The 26,547-nt window shown below is 37.0% G+C and overlaps 6 protein-coding genes and 1 long non-coding RNA gene across 11 annotated transcripts; 3 read left to right on the forward strand and 4 right to left on the reverse strand.

Annotated features, from left to right (window-relative positions):
• The first annotated feature begins 692 nt into the window (after window positions 1–692).
• Window positions 693–5,994, forward strand: LOC125588867. Its single transcript, XR_007325070.1, has 3 exons — window positions 693–2,389; window positions 4,596–4,929; window positions 5,860–5,994. It is a non-coding gene; the product is annotated as an uncharacterized LOC125588867 (long non-coding RNA).
• On the reverse strand, window positions 5,684–7,468 carry LOC106403006 (zinc finger CCCH domain-containing protein 14). 4 transcript variants are annotated; one of them, XM_022704571.2, is made up of 4 exons: window positions 7,141–7,411; window positions 7,005–7,070; window positions 6,245–6,908; window positions 5,684–6,163 (listed from the first exon to the last, which is right to left on the reverse strand). In XM_022704571.2, exons 3-4 carry the CDS (start codon window positions 6,884–6,886, stop codon window positions 5,861–5,863), a joined length of 945 nt encoding a protein of 314 aa, XP_022560292.2. In that variant the 5' UTR covers window positions 6,887–6,908; window positions 7,005–7,070; window positions 7,141–7,411; the 3' UTR covers window positions 5,684–5,860. The 4 variants fall into 4 exon arrangements, with proteins under 4 accessions (XP_022560292.2, XP_022560293.2, XP_013699290.2 ...); XM_022704572.2 differs by having other exon boundaries at window positions 5,684–6,151; window positions 7,005–7,468; XM_013843836.3 differs by having other exon boundaries at window positions 7,005–7,411.
• A 1,249-nt stretch (window positions 7,469–8,717) lies between these two features.
• Window positions 8,718–9,304, forward strand: LOC106402449 (keratin, type II cytoskeletal I-like). The gene has a single exon (XM_013843186.3). The coding sequence runs from the start codon at window positions 8,764–8,766 to the stop codon at window positions 9,139–9,141; it is 378 nt and encodes a 125-aa protein (XP_013698640.2). The 5' UTR covers window positions 8,718–8,763; the 3' UTR covers window positions 9,142–9,304.
• Window positions 9,305–9,610: 306 nt separating this feature from the next.
• Window positions 9,611–12,410, reverse strand: LOC106402448 (probable inactive leucine-rich repeat receptor-like protein kinase At1g66830). The gene is made up of 2 exons (XM_013843185.3): window positions 10,879–12,410; window positions 9,611–10,349 (listed from the first exon to the last, which is right to left on the reverse strand). The coding sequence occupies exons 1-2, from the start codon at window positions 12,320–12,322 to the stop codon at window positions 9,730–9,732; spliced, it is 2,064 nt and encodes a 687-aa protein (XP_013698639.2). The 5' UTR covers window positions 12,323–12,410; the 3' UTR covers window positions 9,611–9,729.
• A 1,070-nt stretch (window positions 12,411–13,480) lies between these two features.
• On the reverse strand, window positions 13,481–15,980 carry LOC106406260 (protein PLASTID MOVEMENT IMPAIRED 2-like). The gene is made up of 3 exons (XM_013846886.3): window positions 15,740–15,980; window positions 15,458–15,589; window positions 13,481–15,360 (listed from the first exon to the last, which is right to left on the reverse strand). The coding sequence occupies exons 2-3, from the start codon at window positions 15,566–15,568 to the stop codon at window positions 13,672–13,674; spliced, it is 1,800 nt and encodes a 599-aa protein (XP_013702340.2). The 5' UTR covers window positions 15,569–15,589; window positions 15,740–15,980; the 3' UTR covers window positions 13,481–13,671.
• An 826-nt stretch (window positions 15,981–16,806) lies between these two features.
• Window positions 16,807–17,403, forward strand: LOC106406067 (non-specific lipid-transfer protein 2). Its single transcript, XM_013846660.3, has one exon. The coding sequence runs from the start codon at window positions 16,932–16,934 to the stop codon at window positions 17,220–17,222; it is 291 nt and encodes a 96-aa protein (XP_013702114.1). The 5' UTR covers window positions 16,807–16,931; the 3' UTR covers window positions 17,223–17,403.
• Window positions 17,404–17,605: 202 nt separating this feature from the next.
• LOC106406066 (disease resistance protein RPS6-like) lies at window positions 17,606–23,084 on the reverse strand. 2 transcript variants are annotated; one of them, XM_048760786.1, is made up of 7 exons: window positions 22,338–23,084; window positions 21,120–22,230; window positions 20,717–21,022; window positions 20,203–20,610; window positions 18,284–19,561; window positions 18,089–18,204; window positions 17,606–17,989 (listed from the first exon to the last, which is right to left on the reverse strand). In XM_048760786.1, exons 1-6 carry the CDS (start codon window positions 22,826–22,828, stop codon window positions 18,136–18,138), a joined length of 3,663 nt encoding a protein of 1,220 aa, XP_048616743.1. In that variant the 5' UTR covers window positions 22,829–23,084; the 3' UTR covers window positions 17,606–17,989; window positions 18,089–18,135. The 2 variants fall into 2 exon arrangements, with proteins under 2 accessions (XP_048616743.1, XP_048616744.1); XM_048760787.1 differs by having other exon boundaries at window positions 18,290–19,561; window positions 22,338–23,030.
• Between the last annotated feature and the right edge of the window lie 3,463 nt (window positions 23,085–26,547).

Here is a 26,547-nt window from a genome sequence, read left to right on the forward strand (position 1 = left end):
GTTAGGGGGATGAGAAACTCACCCCTGTTGTAATCATAGACATTTCAGTATTTTACCAATATGTACTATGGTATTTATTTGGTTCAATTCTATTTGGGTTTATATTTGGGTAAGAGTTTAGTGACTAGAGTTTAGGGTTTAGTATTTATAAGGTAACGAGTATGGTTGAGGTCAATATTAACTTCTTCCATGTAATCGTAGACATTTCATAGTTTCACTAATATGTACTATGGTATTTATTTTGTTCCCTTCAATTTGAATTTTGGGTTCATATTTGGTTTTATAGTTTTTATTTGAGCTTATGGTTTACTGATTAAATAGTAGAGTTTAGTATTTAAAGGTTGGGATGAGACTAGAGATCGGGGTTGGGATCTATTTAGTATTTAGGGGTTGTAGGAGAAGTTATAATCCTATACTACTTCAGTGATATGGAATAGCACACTCCGTAAATATGTATGTGATTAATAAATGTATATGTGGATGACTCTTCTTTCTTTCATTTGGAACAATATTCATGTGTCATTTTACAAAATGCAACTGATAACCTGCTACTTGAAAGGATACCAAAAATCTGATATTTAATTATGTCAAAATCAATGTTACTTACTTAATTTCACATTCAAATATGGCTATCTCACCCATAAACCCAAAGAATTATATAAACTAGGAAGACAATAACTATACTCTTTGTGTGAATTTTAACTGGTTCGCAAGAAAACAGTAAATACAGAACGACGTAAGAGATATGTATTTAAAACAATATCGAAGATCATAGTAAATGATTTCTTCTGTAGATCACAGTAAATTACCAGAGAAGAGTAACAAAAGGACTTATATACGATTATAGTGGATATATACGATTATAGTGGATCACTTTTAAATCTACGTCAACTTTTCACCATTACTGATTTCATTAAAATAGAATTCAGAGTCCTTAAAAAAATTCGGACTTACCAGAATTCTCTCTTATTTGTTTCTCGCTCCACAACAGTAATAAACAGTAACAACAGTGTAAGGAGAAACCAATCATACGTCTAAATATGTAGTACGTATCGAACGGTGTGAGTGGACAACTATGTTATGTATCCTAAATCTATATAATAAAAAAAAGACATAGGGCAAAGAACGTCTAGTTTCATCAGGGATGCTATTCTGATGAAGAGAAATCAGAAACATAATGGGGAACCTAATGCAACAATGGCTTGTGCGTGAGCAATCTCACTCGGTTTTTAATATCAAGGCTTGAACTTGTTTTTATTCATTTTGCCAAGGTAAATCCTAGCCTAGTCTAAATTATTGTAACTTGTTACAAACTCTTTCCCCTTTTTTTTTAATAGAATTCACATATTTGGCACACACAAAAGAACGTCAAATAATTTTATGTATTGATAGATTTTAGATTAGTAATCAAACGTTCGGCCTTAAAAATTATGTTATTTGCACTCTCTCGTGCAGGGGCGATTTAAGTGGGGGATAAACGTTGAGACTGCTTCGGATTCGATATGATGTCCCCCATTTTTATGTAGTTTCCATATATATATATATATTTCATCAATTTTTATAAAAAATTATATATATATATATATATATATATATATTTAGTATTATCATATTTTGAACATCTATGAAAACTTTAAATAAATATTAGGTTTAAGGATACAAAAAAAAAATTGCACTAGGGCCATCAAATTCTTGAGCTGGCCCTGTCTTGTTGTGATTAAGGCTATTTTTTTTGGTGAAACAATCAAGGCTATTAATGTTTTACAGTCGGTTTTAAACGCAAGTTGATCCTATGTTGAAAATTGTAATTTCATAGAAGAACAAATTCTTTTGTTTTTTTTTTTAATTTCTTTTTCCCGTTCCTGGCCCTTTGATGTGACTTTCCATCAATGATTCAATATATAATGCGAGTTTGACGTCACACGTTTTTTTTTTGGATAAAAAAAATGCGAGTTTGACGTCACACGTTTTCCATAAAGATATCGCTAACTATTTTCATCCCAAAGAGGTAATTAATCTTGCAAAACAGGTAGACAGTTCCAGAAAAGTGGACTAAGAATAATTTTCTATTGTTGACAAGCATAGATTCGAAAATCCGTATATACCAAAGGAACCCAAATAATTACAATATTATTCCAAACTTCTTGAAACAAAAGGTTCAATGAAATTGGAGAAGAGAAATCATCTCGCTGCTCTATGTACGTCTATAAATAGTGGCTTCAAGAATCCTCATCATCATCTCATCACCAACCTTCTGGTACTTCTCTACCCCCATACATACATGATACATCTAACAATATAGTTCTCCAATATATACAAAGATGTTGAGTTATAACTACAATGATCACCAAATTTGGTATTTTTATCAAGATCTTGATAGTCGCTAGAGGTATTTATCTTCTTTTTATAGCATTTAGTGTTCTTTTCAATCAGGATTCTGTAGTCGACCTTTAACGTTTGGTAGGCGTTGATAGTGTTGACAGAAGATAGAGAGCACAGATGATGAGATGCAATTTGGAGCAGCTTGTATGCATCGTACTCCTTTGTGCTCTCTAGTCTTCTGTCATCACTCGTTACTTGCCTTAACCCACCGTATATATAACCTATTTTTTTATTCATGACTTAATTACTATTTGAAACTATAAAGAATACACAGTTTAGCCCTAAACATGTTTTGATCAAGAAAAACTGAACTTGCATGATCATATGTTCTAATATTGATATATATTGTGTTCTTTATTGAGTTGTCTAACATTCAAATTTGGTTCGAGAGGTATTTTAATTAGCTATATCCAAATCGTTTTTAGAGTGAAAGATTAGTGATCAATTTTTAGTTTTGAATCCTATATGATCTATATAGTGAATATGATATTGGAGTTGGTTACCTTGATCATTTTAGGTTTTTTAGAGTTGCTCTCAGTTTCTTTCCTTCGATTAGCGGCGCTACTCACGAGTCAAAGTCGAACAGATAGACTGCGCATAGCGTATAAAAATCTGAAATAAATATGAGAATATACATAGAGTAATATTATACTTATTTAATATATTTTAAAAAATATTTATATATTAACCAAAAACTTTTAAAAATTTCATTTGTATTATTCAATAATCAAAGTTAAAATATTTCCTCCACAACACATCTAATTCAAAATAAAAGAAAGCGGATAAATTCGAATTCAAAGAATACACGTCAACAATAGTTTTTGAACACAGCTAAGAAATGTAGTAAAGAACACTAAAACTTAAAAATCAGAAATGGAATAAAGAACACAACTGACCGATTGAACAAAACTCATAAATGGAAAATAGAATCATGCTTATGCAAATGGCAGGGGAAGAGCACTAAAATTATGAATAAACTATGAACAGAAGCATAAGAGATTGTTAACTCTAGTTCACAAAATCAATGGAGGTTAATGAGCGATGACCTCGATTCCTTCTGATTTCCCCTCTACTTATAACTTTCCCCTTCACTTCTCACTTTCCCTTTTTCGTCACCAACAAAAAAATAGGATTCTTCAAATGTAAATTGAAGAGAAAGAGGAGAAAAAGGATTGGGCTGAATAGTTTAATACACCGAAAGTGACTGTTTAAATATCTAAACGAAGATATATGAACAAAATATTCTTGACCAATGAAAGTTGATGTTAGGAGTTTATGAACAATCAAACTTGTATAGATTGCATGTCTGTGTTGTTGGATTCAACGGAAGTTAGTCTTCACCTATCTAAACATAAGAAGTACCTTCTCCTGGCTAATCTAGTTAAAGAAGTTTCGGTACGAAAATAGTTCTAATCGTATTCCGTGTCTTGCAGATATTTCATGAATTTTGTTTCTTAAGTATTACTCGCGGCCTAACGCTTTTTTCTCCATTTTAAATTTCGTTTACATTTTCTTTTTTACATTCTTTGTAATTAGAAACAACAAAAACAAACCATTTTGTATCTCATAGATTCATAATGTAACTTTAGTATTTTAAGATTCAGTCTCTAAATACTACCACGAACTATTGTGCACTTCTGGTATATAAATATTCAAAATCTGATCACATCATAATCACAATTCTCATTCGTCATGCAGTGATGAGTGCTCTCTATGTTAATAACATTTCGTTCATCATATCATAGAAACGCAGATGTAAACGCAAATAAACATTTGTGGCCTCCTAAATTAAATATCGTTTGTAGAAACTTGTACATCAACCGAAAATTTTGTCTGGTTATGGCAAAACATTCAGTCACAACATCATATAAATATCATCTTTCAAAACTACAGCATGCTTAACGTGTTTTCACCGGGGTAAAATCAAAAGTAGGCTACGTTATATAATGACATTTCACAGAGCAAACCCGCATGAAACATGTCTACGAAACTCATCAGTTTTCAAAAGGCCCCCCGCTATGTTCCTATATTTTGATGGCTAAACAACAGTGATATGTCACCTGCTATGTTCCTATATTTTGATGGCTAAACAACAATAGCCCTGTTCTTTACGTTGTCGCAGCGTTAGCGTCAAGCGGCGATAATTTAAACGTCATCGATTGATAAATATAGCAGTAAAGAATTAAAAGAAGATCGCTGTGTTTATTTTACAGAGTGTTGCCGCTGAATATAGTGACGCTGAATAAAACAGCGTTCATCGGAATTGCCTTCGTCGTCAAACGCGGGTGTCACCGCCATTTATTCTCCGCATCCTTAAGCCTCAAGAAACTTACAATTAGGCATTGTTTTGAAGGATTGACGCTGACGCTGCGATCCTTTACCGAACAGGGCTAATGATATTTCAAAGCTCAAGTGTAAGCAAATAACAAAGAATGAATGGATGCATTAAGCTCACAGGTCACTGGACAATAAGGCGACACTTGATCTATAAGGTTAAGAGAAGTAAAGACAGGAGGTAACACCCAGACGTGAGATGCTACATTAGAGGTAACAAACTTTGTTAAGGAATAAGTATCCCTTAGAAGGAGCATTAACGTTCCGTTAAGTTCACTACATAACTTGAAAACAGGTAACTCAGAAAGAGGTTAAGAATTGTGTTGTGGAATCAAATACTAACTCTACATACAGCAAATAGCTCGTGAAGGCCACACATCATCTAGTAGAAGAGCATGATAACTAGAAGTGATTACTATAATAGGAAATTTAACTCTTCAGTTCACAGAATGCATCTACACATAAAGGTTCTCAATACAACTAGCTGAGCCACAGCGCTCTGTTGTAGACCCTAAGCAGAACAACTCAACACATAAAAAGAAAAGTATCATTCTACACAGTTACTGCATTCTTAATGTGAGGGTAAGATAAAAAGTAAGCTAAGTGAGGGATGACAAGATATTCTACAAACTCATCAGTCGTGTAAGTTGAAACCTTAACGAAGTAGTTGCAGATAAACTCAAAGATGCACATCATCATATGACTTAAGACTATGTTCGTTTCACAACAGACCAATTTAACCCTTTCTCATGTTCAGTAGATCAACAAAAACTATACCACTGGTTTCTTGTGAAACGAACATAGTCTTAACATGAGAAATCAAAACCAGTGGTATAATACCAACACAAATAGATCACAACTCAAAATTATCAACAAGTCAAGAAACCAAAACTACCTAAACAAATCAAACAGAACATAGAGGATTGAAAGAAAGTTGCATACTTTTGCACAAAGTTGAAAACTTTCATCATTTCCAACCGTAATTATATTCCTTTAATCGTATCAACATTCATTTAACATCGTTCCCTTTCTATCATTCAATTACCCAGAAAAAAATTACGATATTTATAGGTATCAAATCTGTACAAATTATTATTACCCTTTTTTATTATTATTATTATGTATAACCTTTGCTCTTCGCAGATTAGTGAGTGAGAAGCATCCTCTCTTGCTCGGTGAGTGAGTGACGGAAATGGCAACGGTGACCATAAGGACAGGTGGCTCCGGTGACGATCATACGGCACACTTCGGTTTTGTAGCGAGGGTGCCTTATCACCGGACGGAGCTCGTCGATTCCGTGAGCGAACTGGCAGTTATCGGCGTAAGGACAAGCTCCGGTCTGTTGCCATTTGTTGCAAAGCTCCGTCTTCGTCATCCCTTGACGGTATACCTCAAGCTCCAACGCATCTCTCTCTCCTTTCGTCGGCACACACACCTTTTGAGTTACCTTCACAGATTTATAAGCATTTTATTAACAAAATTAAAAAGAAAGTGAATAAAAATAAAAATAATAATGAGTGAGGATTACCGAGTCGGAACCGAGTTGACTCGTTTGACGATTCGCACCGCCGTATCCATGGCTTCCCTGGTTCATCATCTTGAGATATCCCGGCGAGCGGACGGAGATGCTCTTAGGCAACGAGTTCCTCTCCGGATCGCTCCTCCTCCTCGCTTGGCTACCGAAATCGGAGATCTGTTGGCGGTTACGGACGTGCGGCGGAGAGACGGAGGAGGAGGAAGACGAAGTGGAGATGTGGATAAGCTTGAGGAGATCGACGTTTTCCTGGCGGAGCGCGTCGTTTTCGCGGTGGAGCGAGTCGAGCTCCGTCATCAGGGACTGGAGGCGGGAGAGGCAAACCTCGTAGTGCTCGTTGAGCTCGTCGTACTCGAGGATGAGGCTCGCTTGGCGGAGGCGGTGCTCGGTGGCGGTGTCGACGCGAGCGGGAGGAGAGGAGGAGGAGTACGGAGGAGACGGAGAGAGGGATAGCGAGTCGGGGAACTGAGATTCCGGCGAGAAGATCGAGTTGTAGAGCGAGGCGAAGCTGGCGGCGAAATCTTCCTGGTGCTGTTTGGTGACGCTTTTGTCAGACTGAGGCGATAGCGGAGGCGGCGGCGAGTTTAGCGCCGTCACGCAGGCCAGATCCGTTACGGTGGACGCCACTTTCTCCATTTGCGATTCTGTTAAAAGCTTCCTGAAGAAGATTTGTTCATAAAATTGCTCTGGTTTAATTAGAGAAGACGATAAAAGTACACAACGAGCAAAACCTAGAGAGGAGGAGAGAGAGTACCTGAGTATCGTTGAAGTGTGGAGAAGCAAAAGAGAAAGAGGCGGTGAAAGAAAGATGAACAATGCTCTGTAAATGAGTATATATATACACTGTCAAATACCGAACAAAGAGATAGGTGAGGGAGAAGAAGAGTTACAATCACATGCGGGAGAGACCACCAGAAGGTTGTTCCTATACTCAATCTAGACCGTAGAGTGAGTCGGCTTATGGATCTGGGTGTATTTAATTGGTTAGCGAATCGCTTCCCTGTGATTAAGTAAAGCACAGAAGAGTACTCTACCTACTTGGCTTTTCCCGCCTACTTCAGAACCGTTAGAGGTCTTTAACAGAATATTATCATTTATTTATTTTATTTTTAGGGAAAATGTAGATAGCTTCAACTGCAAAACTAGTGTTTGGAAATTGCATACAAGGACACTGAGAAAAATGATTAGTATATTCGGTTTGGTGTATGGTTTTAAGCGTGGGAATGGGATTGTGACAAATATTCACTATAAAATTTTAACCCACGTGTACCGTTTTATGAATTACTAATTAGCAACTTGTGTAATTACAACTTGCTTAAAATTGTACTCAAAATTATCAAACTTCTCATTTGGCAAATTTTCTGGAATATATGATGAATATTCGACGTCAAAAAGACTAACAAAACGTAATTTGAAAATTTAGATGGAAACAAAAATGTTTGTTACGGGGGAAGTTTTGCTTGTCACTTAAGGAATTGTAATTTGGAGGATACAAAAGGTAGTGATGTGGCTTGTAGAAAATAAGAAAAGAAAAATTAATCGAGAATTCTATTTTAAAGTTTGGTTGGCTCGATCATGAATAAGAATAGTTAATTAACTGATGATGAAATAATAAAAATTAGATGTCATTGTTTAAAGTTTCAGGTTGCAAACGACAGTAGTAAGGTAAGGAAGACAAGTGAGAGTTTGCTTCGAGAACACAGCTTTAACTAACTATATGGTCCCTCTTCTTCCTTGTGCACATACTTCAATCGAAATCTATCGTTGTGGGCTAACTAACTAGAAAATGTTCCCTTCCTTCAAACCCAACAACCCAACGGAGTTTACTTTCTTACCCTCGGTTTTTCTTAAATATTATATAATATTTTTTTGGGCAAATCTTCAAAATAGCACATTTCTAAGTTTATATCACAAAAATAGCAATCAAAAACTAAAATGACTAAAATAGTACTTTTCTAAGTTTATCCTTTGAAAATTTTAATTTTTTTATTTTTCAAAATTTGAAATCTTATCCCCAAAACTTCATTTCTCAACTCTAAACCCTAAACCCTAAACTCTAAACCCTAAACCCTAAACCTTAAACTATAAACCCTAAACCCTAAACCCTAAACCTTAAACCCTAAACCCTAAATCCTAAACCCCACCCTTTAACTATAAACCATAAGTTTGTGACTTTTGATAAAACATTAAGTGCTATTTTTGTGACTTTTGACCTTGAGTGATAGTTCGAGAACAAAATATTGATTTAGTGCTATTTTTGTTTTTTTTTCTATTTTTTTTTAGCAACTAATATTATATAGTCTATTCTCAGTAATTATCACGTATACTTCTGTCGTTGTATCGCGAATTACATGAATAATCGATTAGTTAATCAAAAAATGGGTTAATGATAAAAGAAGAGACATAAATGGGCCATTTATATAAGGTTTAGGCCCATTTGTACATATGTATACTTTTTTTTCTCGTTAAACCCAAAACATGTAATGAACTCACAGTAACGACAAAACTAAACCATGAAGTCAGATAAGCTCTGGAGTCGATCACCAGTCGTCAAAACCGGCAAATCCGAGTTTCCGGTTATCAGATTCATCCGTGGATACCTCGAGAAAATCAAGGACATAACCGGCGGTCCAGGAGTTGGCGGCGGTTTAGGCTGCGGAGCTGGGCTCGGTATCGGTCTAACCGGCGGGCTCGGGTTAGACGCTTCTGAAGGGCTGAACCATAGCAATGTGGTGTTTGGAATCGGAATGGGTTGCGGTATCGGGTTGGGGTTTGGGTACGGATTTGGAGTTGGCGGCGGAATCAATTTCGATGACATTGGAGATTATTTGACCTATGAGAAAAGCTCCGGTTCAAAGTCCGGGTCTGGTAAAGGATTTTTTTTCAATTGATTATTAAAGAAATCTTTGTTAATTATCCATTTTTTCAGTCAAAGTACTCGTCCGTGTTGTCTTCTTTATTTTGGTTTAACCATGTCTTTCGGTTTATGTATCTCAGTTCCGGTTTAAGTTCATGTCTGTAATCTTATTTATGGAATCATTGAGCCTTGTCTTCTGGGTTGTTTTCAACGATTTAGTAGTGCCAGAAGCTGAGAGTAGCTTTGGAAAACTGCTTATAGATCCTAGAATGGCTAATCTTTTGTGAGAGTGTGATTGTTAAAAGGCATAGGAGTTTTGTGGGACTGTAGGGAAGTATTACAAGCATTATGCAATGACTACAAAAATGGTATTAAGAGGCTGAAGCTACTTATTACCTCATGTGCTGATTGCATTGACTGATAGAGTCATTATGCAATGACTCCCATCTCTCTCTCTCTTCAGTCAGCAAATGGAATTAGAAACTCCTAATCTACTTATTACCTCACCGTAATATCAAATTTATAAAAGATACACATAAACATAATGGCGATAGTTACATCAAATATTCATGATAAATTAGTTATTCTGTTGAACCAAAAAAAAACGAAAAACATAGTTGTTTCAAATTGAAGATGCCAGTTTCTCGAAGCTCTCAAAGACATTTCTCATGCTTGGTCTTTTATCTGGACTCTTCTTTACACAATCTAATCCAATTTTGACCACTTGAACCATACTGTCTTCCATATCTCTATCTCTAGCTAAAACCGGGTCAAGAACATACCAAACCGGTTTATTTCTCTCAGCAGCTGCTTCAACCCACATAACCAAATCGGTCTCTGAATTACTCATCTGCATAACCGGAAATTTCCCGGTTACCATTTCGAGTACCACTAAACCGAATGAATACACGTCCCATTTCTGAGACGGTTTAGTCATCTTGGAAGCTTCAGGAGCTTGGTAATATGCTTCTCTTGAGACGCTTGGTGAGCGCGACTCCATCGGAGAGATCTGATCCGATCTAATGTCTGAAGAAGGCATGTCGACAATGCGCCCCAAACCGAAACCTGAAATTTTCGGTTCAAGATTCGGTCCGAGAAGTATGTTGCTGGAGTTTATGTTTCCATGGACGTATCTCTTGGCGCTGAACTCATGAATGTACGTCAATCCTTTTGCGATTCCTCTCAATATTCTTAACCGAACCGGCCAAGAAAGTTGCTTGCATGACAAGCTACCTGGTCTACCTGTTATATAACTTGTATGAATTAGACTTGATCCTAAAGTTCTTAACTATCAAACAATGTTCAAAAAATCACTAGAATGTAGCTAGGCTCTTCTAAAGAAATAGCTACTATGCGGATTATTCAGAGCCTATTAGTTAACAAATAACTGATTTATTTTAATATTTTTTATATTTACATTAAATTTTTAGTTTTTGGATTTATTTATAAAAATATTTTGATGAACTATAAAAATTATATATGCAAGAAAATAAACTAGACAAGTTTGTGAGTTTTCACGGATATTGTTGCTTAATTTATCATATTTAAACTAATTTAGATCGATATAAACTAATTTTAACCAATTTAAAACCGGTTTAAACTGGTTTGAATTTTATAAATCGGATTTTTAAAAAATCGTTTCCGGTAAGGTCTATTTGCAGTCTAGGCGGACGTTTAGTCTCACCTACACCGATTTTTAGAACATTACTATAAAAATGATCGAAGAAGACCTTCAATATTCAAGAATTTACACGATTTGATCAGAACTTACCTTGAATTACAGAACCAAGGTCACCATTTGGTATGTAATCATAGATTAGGAGTTTCTCTTCTTGAGACCAGCAACAAGCTTGTAGATTCAAGACATTCGGATGCTTGATTTTCGCCATTGCTTCAACATCAGCAAGAAACTCTTTGAGCCGTAACCAACCTTTATCTCCCAATCTTCTAACGGCCAACATTAACCCGTTTTCAAGAACAACTTTGTAGACAAGCCCGATTCTGCTCTTTCCTAGAAGAAAAGCCGATGCTTTCAGAAGCTGGTCGAGGTCAAATTGAATCTCCGGGTCCATAGGCATGAAAACCTGTTGAGTTTTGTTCTCATCTAGCGCCTCGGATGCTGAGTTTCCTTTGAAACAGAGAAACTCTTGCATTGTCTTCTTCTCTGAATGACTTGTTCGGTTGTTTTGATGATCCTTGTCAGCACTAGCGGCGGATGCTTTTCGGAGATGGTAGATGAATAATGAAACAAGAAATATGATTCCAGCAACTGTGCATCCGGTGGCTGTAAGGATGGTGCAAAATCTAGAATGATGGTTGGCTTTTTGCGTATATAGTTGAGAAGGAATTGTTTGTGTGTTTCTTGTTGCGCAAGAAACCTTTGTGGGTATTCCACAGAGCAAAGGGTTCCCTTGGAAAGCATTTGGACCGGCGTTCAACAGGACATTTGATTGTGGTATCGGACCACTGAGATTATTGTAAGAAAGATCGACATAGAGAACCTCCGGGAGATCTCCAAGGCTTGTTGGAATCATACCTGACAAGGAGTTGTGAGAAAGATCAAGAGTACCTTTCAGATTCTTCAGATTACTTATATCTTCGGGAATTGTTCCACTTAAGCGATTGAAAGAAAGATTCAGCGTCCGGAGCTGAACCAAACTAGAACCAAACCGGGTCGGAAGATCTCCAGAGAAGTTGTTGTTGCTTAGAACAAGCGTCTTCAGCTTCTTGCATTGAAGAAGCGACAAAGGTATTGAACCGTTGAAAGAATTCTTTGAAAGATCCAAAGTGATCAGACTCTTCAACCTCCCTATCTCTTCTGGAACAAACCCGGAAAAAGAATTTCCAGAAAGCACCAAGCTTTGAAGCCCTTCAGGTGCAAAGAGCTCTGTAGGTAACTTTCCTTGAAACTCATTGTTTTTGAGATTAATGTGTCGAAGGGACAAGAGGGTTCCTATGGAAGGATGAAGAGAGCCTGAAAGGTTTTTGTTCGGAAGACGAATTGAGATAACTCTCAGATCTTTGTTACATGTAATGCCTAGCCAAAAACAAGGGTTTGAATCTGAGGAGTTCCAAGTGGTTAAGACAGAGTAGTCTTTCTGGTTTAGTAAGGCTTGCTTAAAGGAAAGAAGAGCAAGGCCTTGATCGTTTAGAGAAGTAGCCATGGAAATGAAAAGGGTTAGCAAGAAGCAGAGAATGAGAAATAATTGAGCCATCTCTAAAAAGAAACTGTTCTGAATTGAGTAAAGTTTGGCTCCTAAAAGGAAGAAAGTATATAGAGTTGCTGTACGTTGGACTGGCCTAGTTTTTCCAAGTCAACAGTTGTAATTCATTTTCACTTCTAACATTTAAAGATTTTTGTTTTTTTTGTTACCAGCAAGAATACAATAGAACCGAATACTTTTCTATAGAATATGGTATTTTTGAATAGTATTTGAATGAAAATTAGCGGCGATTGAGGCGATGATTGGAACAGTATGGGAGCACGTAATGTAATGAGGAACAGCTTTCTAGTTTCTAGTTGTTTAGTGGTGGGGAAACGTATTGACGCCTATTAGCTTCCAAATCCTAAAGTCAAATCTCCACCAGAAAAATTATTGTGGCGGTCAATTTAATTTTGAGTCGGTACGATCTTTTTTCATATACGTTTTTAGATTTTTTTTTTTTTTTTTTTTTTTTTGGAGTCTGAAGCAATCTGGCTAGTTTTCTGAAAGAATTATAGGTAACACTTAACATGAAAAACACAATAAAGTTACATGAAAAACATACTTTTTTTGGGAAAACATACTTTTGTTTGGCAAAACATACTTGAAGTGTTTTTCACAAGTCATGACCAAACATTTCTCCTTACGATGTCTAATTCAGATTAAACTCAAACTATAACCTGAACTGAGATTCTATAAAGAAAGAAATAATTAGTTAAGTATATTGAACAAAATATTTAAATATTTTTTATAAAATTATTTAGTTTTGTTAGTTTTAGTTCAAATCCAAATCGAACTAAATTGAAGTTTGATTTCGAATAGGATGTATGTTCTAAAATCTAAAAATAATCAAAATGAAATTTATCTAAACTAAAATCTATTTTATAAAGCCCAAAATAACCAAAAAAAAATCTGATTAAATTACTAAGACCATTTTTAACTCCACTTTATATTTTACTCCAAAATGGAATAGGAAATGAAGTGATTAAGACCATCTCCAATGATTTACTCTATTTTTTTCTCTAAAATAGAGTAACTCTATAATAGAGTTGGATGTTGCTCCAATGGTACTCTATTTTAGAGTGAAAAAATAGGTTTATGCTATTATATAATATAAAATAGAGTACCATTAGATCATTTTTACGAAAATAGAGTGGAGTTGAAGATTCCTTAACAAAAAAGAAAAAAAGTATTACTCTGTTTATAGAATGCAATACTGCATCACCGTTATACACCTAGGTATACACAAAATATAGCAAAGATACAAACAAATAAACCAATAACAAGTTAACAACAATGTGAAACTTAAAACGGAAGCAAAAACACTTTCAGTAGTCACTACAACAAAACAACTAAACTTCTCATTGCTCTAAAGACGACTTATCTCTCTTCCGGCTAAAAAACTTGACCAAGTTCGGAACTTTCTTCTTCTTCTTCTTAATTACAAAGTAACTCGGAGTCGTCCCTCTGTTTCCCGAAGAGTATCTCCTCGTCTTCCCTCCCTGAACCGGAGTAAACCTCCCACTAATCCTCACTGACTTTCTCACCGGTTTAGGAGAAGAAGAGACCACCAAGCTGCTGCTTTTGTCTTCTGCTGATTCCTCCTTGAACTTCTCAATCTCGTTCTGCACCAGTCTCTTTATCGACAGCGACCTCTGCATCCTAAACGACGCCCTCTCCTCTTCCACCATCGTTTTCCCACTCTCCCTCTCTAGAGTCTCAGTCTTCATCACAATCTCCTTAGTGCTTGCCTTCAGCGCTTCCACCCACGCCATTGCTGCTTCCACTTTCTTCTCCGCGGTTTCTTCGGCGTGACGCGCTTGTCCACTCAGATACTCGTACTCGAATCTAGAGATTGTGATGGTTGAGCTACTCTGAGAATCCATTTCTCTGGTTACCACTGTTCTCTCTACCATTGATTCAAGCTTCTCTAGTGCTAAACTCTCTGCTCGTTTCGCCTTCTCCAGCTCATCTAACTTGGATATCAACTCTTTCTCTTTCCCGCCGAATCCGATTTCGGTTTTCTTGATGATCCTCGCCTCTTCTTTAAGTTCAACCTCTTCTTTCTTCGCAGCTTCTTTATCGTTCTTTAACTTCTCTAAAGAACAGATTAAATTATCAGCAAGAGAGCTGATTCTTTCTTCATCTGCAGACACTGCTTCTAGTCTACCTTTCGCCATAAGCAGCTTTGTATTGAGTCTCTCAATCATTTCATCATCCTTTCGTATGACCTTCTCAAACCGAGCCGCTTCTCGTTTAACTTCCTCAAGCTCTTTACTCAACGCATCCATTATACCGCCGAGATAAAGAACCTCCGCGTTAAGAGAAGCGAGCTCTTCCTTCTTAGCTTCCGTCTCTTCCGTAACTTCTCTCAAAACCGTCAAAGCGTCCTTCTTCCCTCTTTGGTTCTTGGGAGCCTTCCTCTCCATGTCCTTAACAAGGCTTAACTGCGTTTCCAACATCTCGATATCAGCCAAAGTCTCTGACAACACATTCTCATACTCCTTTGATCTCTTTATCTCTTTCTTCATCTCCTTCGTCCTCTTCTTCATCTTCTCCAATTCCTCGAACGCTTCCTTCTTTTCCCTCTCTCTCTCCTCTTCCACCTCTTTACATTCCTTCAAAGCCTCCATCTTCGCCAACTCAACCAAAACATGCTCTTCGTTCGCAGCGTCGACCTCTAGCTTAAGACTCTCAACCAAGTTCAAATTCTCTTCCGTTTTAGCCCCCAACTCCATTACTTCCTTCTCCGCCGCAACCTTCTCTTTTAAAACATAGGCTGCGTCGAGCTTAAGCTTGCTCAGTTCTTGCTTCACACCCTCTAACTCTCGAATGATCTGAGCGTAGTTACCGTTTCCATCGATCTTTAACTTCTTCACAGACTTTAACCGGAGATTTGACTGCTCTATAAGTAAAGTCAGCTCCTGCGCTGTCTTCTTGGCCTTGCTTAGTTCAGCTTCTGCTTTGGCCTTTGCAGAGTCGGAAGCCTTTCTGCTCTCTCTGTACATGCCAAGCTCTCTCCCTGACTTGTGCAAGTCCTCAGCAACAGACTGTTAACAAAAAACAGAGAACAAAGAAAAAAAACTCATCAAGATCGAAACTTTAGCAAACCAAAAGATCTAAAGGATTGATCTTTGGCGGCCTCACCTTAGCTTCTGGCAAATCGAACTGAGGAGAGACGGTGCGAGTAGCTCTTTGTCCGTACATGTTAATGGCGGCTTTTACTGATCCTATTCTTCTTCCTCCACCTTCTGCCATTGATTCGCTCCTCCTGGGTTTCTACTCAAACATACAAAACTTCAGCCAGAATCTCGAAATGGAAGAGATGCCCAGAAAAGCCACCAGACAAGATTCTCCAGAAAGAGATAAACTTTTGAGTTTAAAAAAACGACTATGATAAGAAAGGGAATGTTTGAAGGAGGAACTTACAGGAGAGTGAGATGTTGGAGGAAGAGAGAGATTGTTGTTATGTGTAGCAGAGGATAAACAGAAGAGATGGAGATGATGATGATGATGATGATTGGCTCACATCCCTCTGCTTTTTTATCATTTTCTTTTCTTTTCTTTTTGTTCTTACTGGAAAAATCAGGGAGAATTTATGAAAGTTTGTTTCTTCTGGACACTGATCTGAGGCCAAGGTTACCACAAGTAGCACTGACATATGTGACATAAGGAAAACCCCCAAAAGTAAATTTAAAAACATATTCGACTGTACACAACAATAACTAGAGAACTCACTAATTTAGAAAACCAAATCAGTGGAGGAAAATCAATACTTTGAAAATGAGAAATTTGCGCACGTCATAACTCTTTTTATCGTTCAAATTCACGTAAAACCAATAATTATGTTGGCAGTAAACAATAATTATAAACACAATCTTCTTAAGTTGAAAAGAGTCGTTTGCAAACACAATCTCCAAAAACTACAGGATATTCATACATTCCCTTGCAAAATTAAAATTTTAAAAGTTATAGGCTTCTTCAGATATTAGTGACCTCTATAATGTTGTTGATTGACTTTTCATGTGTTGCAGTTCTTGACCTGTAAAAAAATCTCATTTTCTTCAACTCTATCCACATAAAACCATCTCATATCTTTCACTAAACAATATGCGTTCTAAATAGTAGACAATAAGTGAAGAACATATATATGCCTTCGGCATTCCTATGCTTCTAATCAGAAGATTCAGATATACATAATTTATTCAGATATATAAAAATGTCAAATCGTAGTAAATTGGATTAAATCAACTTTCTCTCTATCATCCGCACATTCACATAAACTTGAGTTTTCCCTCTTTAGGAAGTCTCGTATACCCTATTACACGTCAGTGGCTAGCCAATAAGGTATTTTTTTTTATCTTACTTGGTAAACCAAAATCGCATGAAATCGAACAACTATTACTTGTTTTCGACCTTAATCAGTTTTAGGTTCCTTTCGCATGAAGACCAGTTACGTTCACGTTATTTAATGATATAGCAGCACATGCATTTTGCATTATGCAAATCAGTGTGAACCCATACCCAATAAATACCAAAACAAGACCTCAAATGTTCCTTAGAAAATATATAAAACACAGTCAAAATCCAAACAATTTATTATAAAACTAACTAAATAGACATGATGAAGATCTTGGCATTGACACTCATGGTTTTCGTCATTCTTTCGCCATCATTTGCGGCTCCAACTGAAGTGGCACTCGGAGCGGCATGTGACGCTAAGCAGCTTCAGCCTTGCCTGGCAGCGATTACAGGAGGAGGCCAACCCTCGGGTGATTGTTGTGCAAAGCTGAAGGAGCAGCAGCCATGCTTATGTGGATTTGCTAAGAACCCTGCGTTTGCTCAGTACATTAGCTCTCCGAACTCTCGCAAAGTCCTATCCGCTTGTGGTATTCCTTATCCAAGTTGCTAAAAATCTAGAGATTTTATAATTAATTAAATAAATAAATAATTAACGAGTAACGAAGATAAATAACATTTTATCAAACTATGTTAATGAAACAATGTAACCGTTTGGATTAATGTAATCGTTTATACGGTTCATTAAAGAAGTTTCTTATTTATTTTTGTAGCTTTCTCGTGTAAACTAAAAACCCAATGCCAAAAAACTCCAAAATATCAATTTGATTATAAATGTTCAAATTAGTAAAAGTGCAATTTGGAGAATAAGTTAAAGTGGCAACAATATGGTAGGAAAACAATATAAACTGGTATAATAGTACTGGTATATTATATAGAGGACCAGCATAGACTTGATAAATGCTTAATCAAACAAGGACGTATATAAATTTGATAGAGCAGAGAAAAGTTTGATAGAATAGAATAGAATAACTTGTCCAACACATTTGCACATCAAAAAATAACTCTCAAGTTATCTAGCTAGGGTAGTAGTAAATAATCCAGCGACTTTGTAAACAAAAAAGTATCAAGACTTAAAAAACAAAGGCAGCTTATGAAATCACAAATTGAATCAACTCTATGGTCCGGTTACAAAATCTATTGTAATTGTCCTTAATAAAGATTCTCCTCCGCTCATAATTGATGAGAACCAAAATAAGATCGTTATGAAACCTGACAACATATATCCAGCTGAGCGATAGTGAAGCGTCTCTGCATGTCCGCCTTCAATCCTGTTCTTATATAACAACCGGAAAACTACTCATTTTATCGCCATTCAATCTGCCAAAAGTAAATAAAAAATTTAGTGATCTATATTAAAAACATTCCTGAATTTCTTTTCTAATATAGTATATTGTTCAGATCATGGTTAAAGCTTACCCGCACTGGCTTTCTGCTTCTCCCTGTCTATATAGTTATAGATATTCTTATGTATCTTGCGGTTTGGTTGCATAGCGACTCAGCAGTTTCTTGAATAGTAATCTCCCCAGTATAATCTACAGAACAGAAACAGTCACACTTATTTTCATTTACATAACATATATATTTTTTCTATGAAGTTTGTCACATACTTACCATTCCCATTCCCATTCCCTTCCTGCTTTCCGTTCTCTCCACAATGTTGTCTCCACATTCAGTCTCATCCTTAATGCATACCTGGACTGTTTTGTTGCTACCCTTCATCTCTGCATCACTGCCTCCACATTTTTCATTGTGTTCTATCTCTACATCGCTGCCTCCACATTCTTCACCTAGTTCAGTCTTGTGGCATTCATCACTAAACATATCATCTTTTCCGGCTTTACAAACATGTGGAAGAGATTCTGGATCAGCAAGTCCGTTCTCAGGCGAAGAACAGAGGCGTATACCCCATCCTGTTAATCTGAATGTAGAGTCTTCTTGCCAACCGCTTATCTGAATATGCATATCCACGTGATGAGCAACAAGAGCATTGTCTTTGTTCAGAGGGACACAACAGTCGAATATAAACAGCCGACCATCTTTCTCAAAAGTGCGAAAGCTATGTTCCTCACTTGAGGAATCAAATATGTTCCCACATATGCCTTTGAACCGACATTTTACACGGATACTTAATCCACTGGGACCAGTTTTAGACATAGTGTCGAAAACAACCACTGCACAAACCTTAAATCTGAAAAATGTTTGCGTGGGAGATGTGTCAAGTAGAGGGATGGCCAGAGAAGATTCTGTAGTATGGTGAATGAAATATGAAGGCACTGCTTCACCTAGAAACGTCATGGACTCGAAGCCGACTGATAGTTGTTGTAAGAGAACGTCTTGATTAAACTTGAAGTAGTTTATGAAACCGACTTTTGGGATAAACTTATCTGAGGAAGACTCCTCGGAAACTGTGTCGCTATTAGATGCTTCCGTTATCAACCCACTTGACGAAGTTCGGCTACTCAAATCAACTATGTTCAGTGCCTCACAGTGTGAAAAGTCAACAGCAAGACGTGGCAGTTTAGAAATGTTTGGGTGTACATATTCCAACTTACTGCAACTTTCCATATTTAGGCTTCTGAGCTTAGAGAAGATCTCGACCCACCATGGAACTTCTTCTATTGCTGTGTAGCTAAGATTGAGATCTGAGATGTTGGTTGAGATATTAGGAAAAGTTATCAACCGTGAGCACTTAGTGAGGTCGAGGCTCTTGAGAGATTTGAGGTTGATGCCTGTGGGAAGAGTTTCAAGATTCGTGCATCTATTAATCTTCAAATCTCTTAGTTTATTGAGATTCCGAAATGAGGAAGGAAGCTCCACTAAACTTGGGATGTTGAAGAGATACAACTCCGTCAAAGTGGGAGACAACATAGGCATGAAGGGTGTAAGCAGCTGAATCAAGTAAACAATTTAGAAATGTTAAACAAAATCATGAATCTTGCAATAATATTCAATATAGTATTGGACAATATTTGAAGTGGTTTGATTTTTCAACGAGATTTTAGATGATTATGGATGAATTATGAAAGTTATTGTGATTCTAGTTAAAACATTTCAGAATCGTACCTAAGACCAAGAGATTTAACTTTTGATATTTTAATAAAAGGTTATTGGTAGATGAATTCTTAGGAATTTCTTAAAATTTAAGATTTCTACAGCTACTATAGATTCTTAAAATATATATACAACAAATCTCATAAAATCCATAATTTCAAATATTTCAAATAACATAAGATTTTAAATACATTTAAAAATGACAAGTCAGTAACATTGGATTTTTTAATCGTCTAAAACATTTTGTTTTTCGTCTAAAACATTACATTTTAAATAACGTTTCAAAATATGTATATGTTTGAATAATGAATTTTCATTTTAATACAAATTATTCTAAATTTCACTTTGACTACAAACCCCCATTAACCAAATTAATTTGATATAAATTTAATCTTAAAAAGAATAAAAACTATTAACTAATAAAAATGGCAATTTCTCATGTGCAAACGGCTTTTGAATTTAGAAATAAAAATACATACCTGCAACATTTCCCATTGTTTATTTGTCGTTACTTTTGACATGTGAAGCTTAACAAGATTCTTGAGATGCAAATTAGTGGGGAACTCTACCACTGATGTTTCCTCAAGAAAGAGATATGAGATGTTGGTTGAGATTTTGGGAAATGTCCTCAACTGTGAGCAGAAACTGAGATTGATGTGGTCGAGAGATTTGAGATTAATGCCAGTTGGGAGAGTCTTCAGCTTTTTACAGAACTGCATGTCCAATTTTATCAGTTTATTGAGATTTCGTATTGAGGAAGGAAGTTCTACCAAACTCCTACAAGATTGAAGATTAAGTGTTTCAAGATTGGTGGCCGTCGTAAGATCTGGGATTTCTTTCAGGTCATGTGATCCACACAAATCCATCTCAATGAGACATGTAAGAGACTGTACTCAACCAAAAACAGAACACATAGATTAGTAGAAATTACACATCATGTATATTGGCATCCAAAAAGTGAAGTAAGAATTAATTACTATTCCAAAAACTTACCATAACTCCTTTCCACAGTCTCTCTAGCTTGCTATTCCGCATTTTAAGCTTGACGAGCCTATCTGTACAAAGCGTAGAAGGCATACATCGCATTGGATACCCAGACCAACACAGTAGTTTGAGCTTAGGAGGCAACCAGTCGAAGCTTTTGGGCAGCTTCAGTTTGTCTCCATTTACAAACCTAACTTTGTTCGAGTAAATTTCTAGAAAATGGAGATTACGCATCCCTTTGAAGGCACTCTCATGTACTTGTAACTCATCAATCTCATCAACATTCAATGATATCCCTAAGAGCTTTGAAGTACCCTGAGAATTATTATAACATCAATAAGAGATAGACCAAATCAGAAGCTTAACCTCATATACTAAGTAATAAAACGACTATGGATTAAAAGAAACTTACAATGCCTTCACTGAGTACATCACATATATCTTTTGAATCCACTAGAAATTCCCGCTTTTGAGGTTTTTTAATGGACTGTAACCAAACCACGTTTCTACCCATTTCTTGTAGCAAATGGTGCATCTCCACTTTACCCCACCTCACCTGAATGAGGGACTTGTTAACTAGGTTTTTCAGCCCGATATCAACATCCAGCTCACTATCAGCAAGAAACAGCTTGATGTCTTTGACGTCTACATGATTGAAAAGACATGCAATATGCCGAAATATCGCCTTATCTTCTCCAAGTAACCCATCATAACCGACTCTTAGTGTCTCCTCTATTTTACCATCTAGACTTCTTCTAAGCCTAGGCAGCATATTCAAACAATCCTCCTTGTTCAAACCCCGCAAAGACGAACCCAAAACGTCGAGACCCAAAGGAAGACTACCAGCACGTTCCACAACTTCGGAAGCAAACTCCATCAAACCATCAGGTGGAGAGTCTTGCCTGAAAGCAGATCGACAGAACATCTCTAGAGCTTGTTCATCGGATGGGAGACCAACCTCGTATATAGAATCAATCCCATGGGCTTTTAAGAGTTGCTTATCAGTTGTAACCACAATAATTCTACTCCCACTCCCAAACCATTTGGTTTGACCCGCTAAAGCATCTAACACGTATGGATCATCCAAATCATCGATAACGACAAGAACTTTCTGGTGCTTTAGCCTTTCTTCCATTGCACCGATCTTCATGTTCTTTCTGTCCAAGATTTCTGACAGGAAGTTCATCCGCAAGCGCAGCTTCATGTTATAGTCAACTGGATTGGCTCGGCCATAAACTTCCATACTCTTCGATATGAAGGCTCTGTCTATGAAAACACTTTTTTGGAACTGATTAGAGATATTACAAAATAAAGCTCTTGCAATAGTAGTCTTGCCAATTCCCGAAGTACCCCATATCCCAACCATCTTCACTTCCTTGGATTCCAAATTCATCAGTAATATCACCTCTGCGATATGATCTTTGATGCCGACAAAGTCCTCAAACTCATTAGACGATGGAGTTACATCAAGTTTACCTAAAATATCATTGGAGATTTCTTCAATCATTGCAGCTTCACTATCACTAACGAGAAGAAACGCCAATGAACAAACATGGAACATCAAAATAAATATCAATAATCACATCTTTAGAAGAAGCATTTTTATTTTTAAAAGATCACATTCACATACCAGTTTTTAGAATGGTATCCGAGGATATTTGCGACATTGGTCAAAGCTTGCTTCCACTGGTCTTCCACTTCATGTGTTTGGTTTTGGCAAGTCTTTTTAAATGCCTCTCCAAAGTCTCCCGTCTGTTTCCTAAGGTGAGAAGGATCCAAACCGTAAAAGATCGGTATCACCAGTTGGCCAAACTCTTCATTGCATTGAAGAATCTCAAGCAACTCATTTAGACACCAGCTTGAAGATGCGTAGTTTTTGGAGAATACAACCACCGCGATCCTCGAATCTCTAATGGCCTGTACAAGCTCCGGGGCGATTGACTGGCTCCTCTCCATCTCGTTGTCTTTGAAAGCAATGATCGAATTCCGCTCAAGCTCCCTGAGAAAGTGGCTGAGGAATGTTTTGCGGACATCCTCTCCGCTAAAGCTTGGGAAAACATCGTATGACCAGCTGCGGGAAGAGGAGGAAGAACAAGATGCCATAGCAAGAGGAGGCAACATATCTTGAGAACAACCACAACGCGGTGATTCTGGTAAATAAAACAAATTTGGGGGAAAGAAAAACAAAAACACCTCTAATCAAGCAGAATTGTCCTTTATTATAAATCCATAGATTGAGCATGTTGCCTGGAAGCAGCAGAGTGGTTACTTGCTTACTTCATAAGTGGAGTATTTCTCAGAGTTCACGCTACTTTTACCGGAAGTTTCCTCATTTGAAAAGGATGATTTAATAACCACCGCACAACTCACATCCACATTCGTAAGACTTTTCAACGAACAGTGTTTCTTCTTTCCTATGTTATTTCCTCAAGCTTGGGCCAATACATATCTACAACTTGTTTAAGATTTTTTAAAACTTTGAGTGAAGACATGTTGAATCTGTTACAAATTAATTCGTTATCATTTCTGTCTAGTGACAATCTTAAAACGTCTCTCTCTTAATTTTCCTCTAACCTCTCTCTAAATCTAGAACTCTCGTAAACAGTCTTCGCGTTCGGTGTCCGGCGGCGGTTCTGTCGTCGGTCACCACCGACTTTTGTTTTTTGTTGTACATATCCGACCTATGAGTCGATCTACTCTTCCGTGTGCGGATAAATAAAGCTTCGATCGACTATGGTTTCGGGTTTGCCGATTTTGCTTTCGCTTGGCGACTTTTTGTATCAATCTCATTCGAGAAGCTCTTCAAGTTTGTTTCTTTTATCTCGATGAGATTGAAATCAGCCTTCCACTTGGTCCTCAATTAAAGCCCGTTGGTGAGTTGAGAAGACTCCTTTGTTTTGCCGCCACTTGCATCCCTCTCTATGAGAATCAGTCTTCCTTATAAGAAAGCCAATTATGGCGTCGAGGATAGCGTCTCTGATTGGGAGTTGATGTAGTTTGATGGATTGCTTCAGCCATCTGTGAAGTCGATTAAGAAGAGTTGGCGTTCTACGGTCCAACAAATGATCGATATTTAGTTATGGCTTATGCGTCCTTTGTTTTGGAATTCCTGTGAAATAAGGGTAGTCCGATCAAGTAACCGAGGTTTAGCTGGAAGGCAATATGGTATAAGCTAATGGAATGGCAACAGAGAAGCGAAGAGTTTGGAGGTGAATTTGCTGGTGTCACGGTGGAGAAGCCGTCTCGACGGCCGTGCTTGTTGTCTCGTTGTTGAAGAACACGTAGTGATTACGTGATATCATTGAAGGCTCCACAGTTGACACGCGTTTCACTCTGCTTCCAACTATATTTATTAAATATGTAATCTTTCTGTGACTCTGTTGTTTTCTTATCTAGGCCTCTGTGTCTAATGAAATGAAAGATGTTGACAAAAAAAAAAAAAAAAAGACAATCTTAAAACGTGATTTGTATAGTACTGGAACTTCAAAGAATTTGACTAAGGACATCATTGTTAGTTTACAATACTTTACATTCATAATTTGGTTCGCATTATGTCAAATTAAAGAAGTTGTAATCTTTCTTTGTTATAGATTAAAAATTGCTGGAACTTAAATTCATCAAAAACATCACCTCTATAGTTATCTCAAATCAGGTGTTCAAAAGTTCTACAAATGAATCACCATATATTAACACTCTTACACTTGACAAATCATACCATCTGGGTTGTTTTGCTCCTTTTACGTCACCAACACAATTTTACATCCAGAAATTTCCAAGCTTTTCCCAACCCAATAACCTCAATGTTTTCTACCTCTGCTTCTCTTTACGTTTCCAACAATACATATTAATTTAAGTGCGCAAATTAAAAGAGATTTGGATAGTGTGAAGCTCTGTTTCAAGTGTGGGAATGTCACCACTGGTTTCCCCTTCTCGGGTGGGAGTAATCTCGAAGTTTGTGGCCATCCATACTGGGAGCTTCATATGCTTTAGAAACAACACCTCTTTAATCATCTCGAACCATCTGTATGGTGTTCTCCATATAGATCAAGCATCTAACACCCTTAGACTTGACAGAGCAGAGCTTCAAAGTTCTCTCTTCAGTGCTACATTTTTATCCACAACTTTGCTTTCACCTTTCTACAAGAGTCTAGACTAAGATATCAGTCCCGGCCACCGGAGAATTAACATTTTGCCATCGCCATAGACAGAGGATCAATACGTGATAACATTGACTAGTCTAAACCACTTCTGTAGAACCAGAATACCCCTACATAATTAAAAAAAAAGATATTGTCGAGATTAATGGTTATACAAACGATTATCTCGAATGAGAATATAAGAGCATCATTAACGCATGGTTCTTAGTACAAGGTTCTTAACAGAATATAAGAACCCGACTCTTAATTTTTAACTGAAAATGCTAAGAGTCGGCTCTTAAATAAGAGATTTAAGAGCCGACTCTTAACTTTTTCAGTTAAAAGTTAAGAGTCGGGTTCTTATATTCTGCTAAGAACCTTGTACTAAGAACCATGCGTTAATGATGCTCTAAGCTCCCACATCAATTTTTTAACAATTGGTTCTAAGCTGGGAGCTTATGATAAGCTCGAATTCTACAATTTCTCTTGATGAACTTCAAAATCTAAGTTTATTTTACAAGTTATTTTCTCATTTTATAGACCTTTTTTATCCTTCTCACAACCATAAACCTTATCTAAGTGAAATATGTTATGTTCCGTTAGTGTTTTTCCTTTCTGTATCACCTCTCTTAACACAATTTTTTTTTTTGAATGAATGTTAAATTTATTCATCAAAAAAGCCTTATTACATCAAGTGTGTCATTTCTTAAATATGAAGATTTCAAACTCTACTAATTTCCCCCCAAGTTAAAGAAACCTCTTCTATCTTTACTATTTCCCCAATTTAAAGAATCTTCATCTATTTACATTTTGGTTAGAAACCAAAATTGCATCAGCTTCTCCATCCCTTTTAACCTTTTCGATCTCATCAACGAAATCTTATTGCGAATACCCTTCTCTATCATCCTTTTGATCACTGGCAAAGGCAGTAGCTTCTTTCCATGCAAGATCTTGTTCCTCTCTCTCCAGATAGCATATAAAACTGCTTGGAATGCATATCTTATACAGAAGAGAGACATCCTTTCTCTTTTCTCATTCATTAGAATAACCAATACTTCAGACCAGATGACTGTGAACGAATCTCGTAATATACCCTTAGCAATATACTCCCATATCTGTGCAGAGTAATCACATTCGAAGAACAAGTGGCTTCTTGTTTCCATAGCATTTTACAGAGCACACACGTAGTATCCAATCCACTACTCCATCTCGATACCCTGTCTAACGTCGACATCCTGTCTCTTACAGACAACCATGCCATAAAAGCAAACTTCGGAGTTGCCTGAGAAAACCATACGCCCCTAGACCAAGACCATTGTGCCTTACTCTCTCTGAGCATTAACCAAGTTTCACTAGAGGAGAATCTCTGTTTGAAACCTAATTTTCCTTTCCAAAGACTCACATCCTTACTCTCTTGATTTAGTTTTCCTCCAATGATGACCAACTCCTCCTCAACTTCAGTGAGTAATCCTATACGATGTCTTCGTCTCCTTCTATTTAGTACGGCATCCTCCAAAGTAGCATCTCTACAAACTCCCAAATCCATGATGCCTCTTGACCCAAACAAATCAAGCAGAGCACCCTTATCCGACCATTTATCAAACCAGAATGATATATGTCTTCCATTACCCACCTCTTTCTTATGAAACAACTTTGCAACTTCTCTGAGCTTCAACATTTTCCGCCACATCCATGATCCCTTCT

This window comes from Brassica napus, chromosome C6 (genome assembly GCF_020379485.1).
Source record: "Brassica napus cultivar Da-Ae chromosome C6, Da-Ae, whole genome shotgun sequence".
Classification (NCBI taxonomy): Eukaryota; Viridiplantae; Streptophyta; class Magnoliopsida; order Brassicales; family Brassicaceae; genus Brassica; species Brassica napus.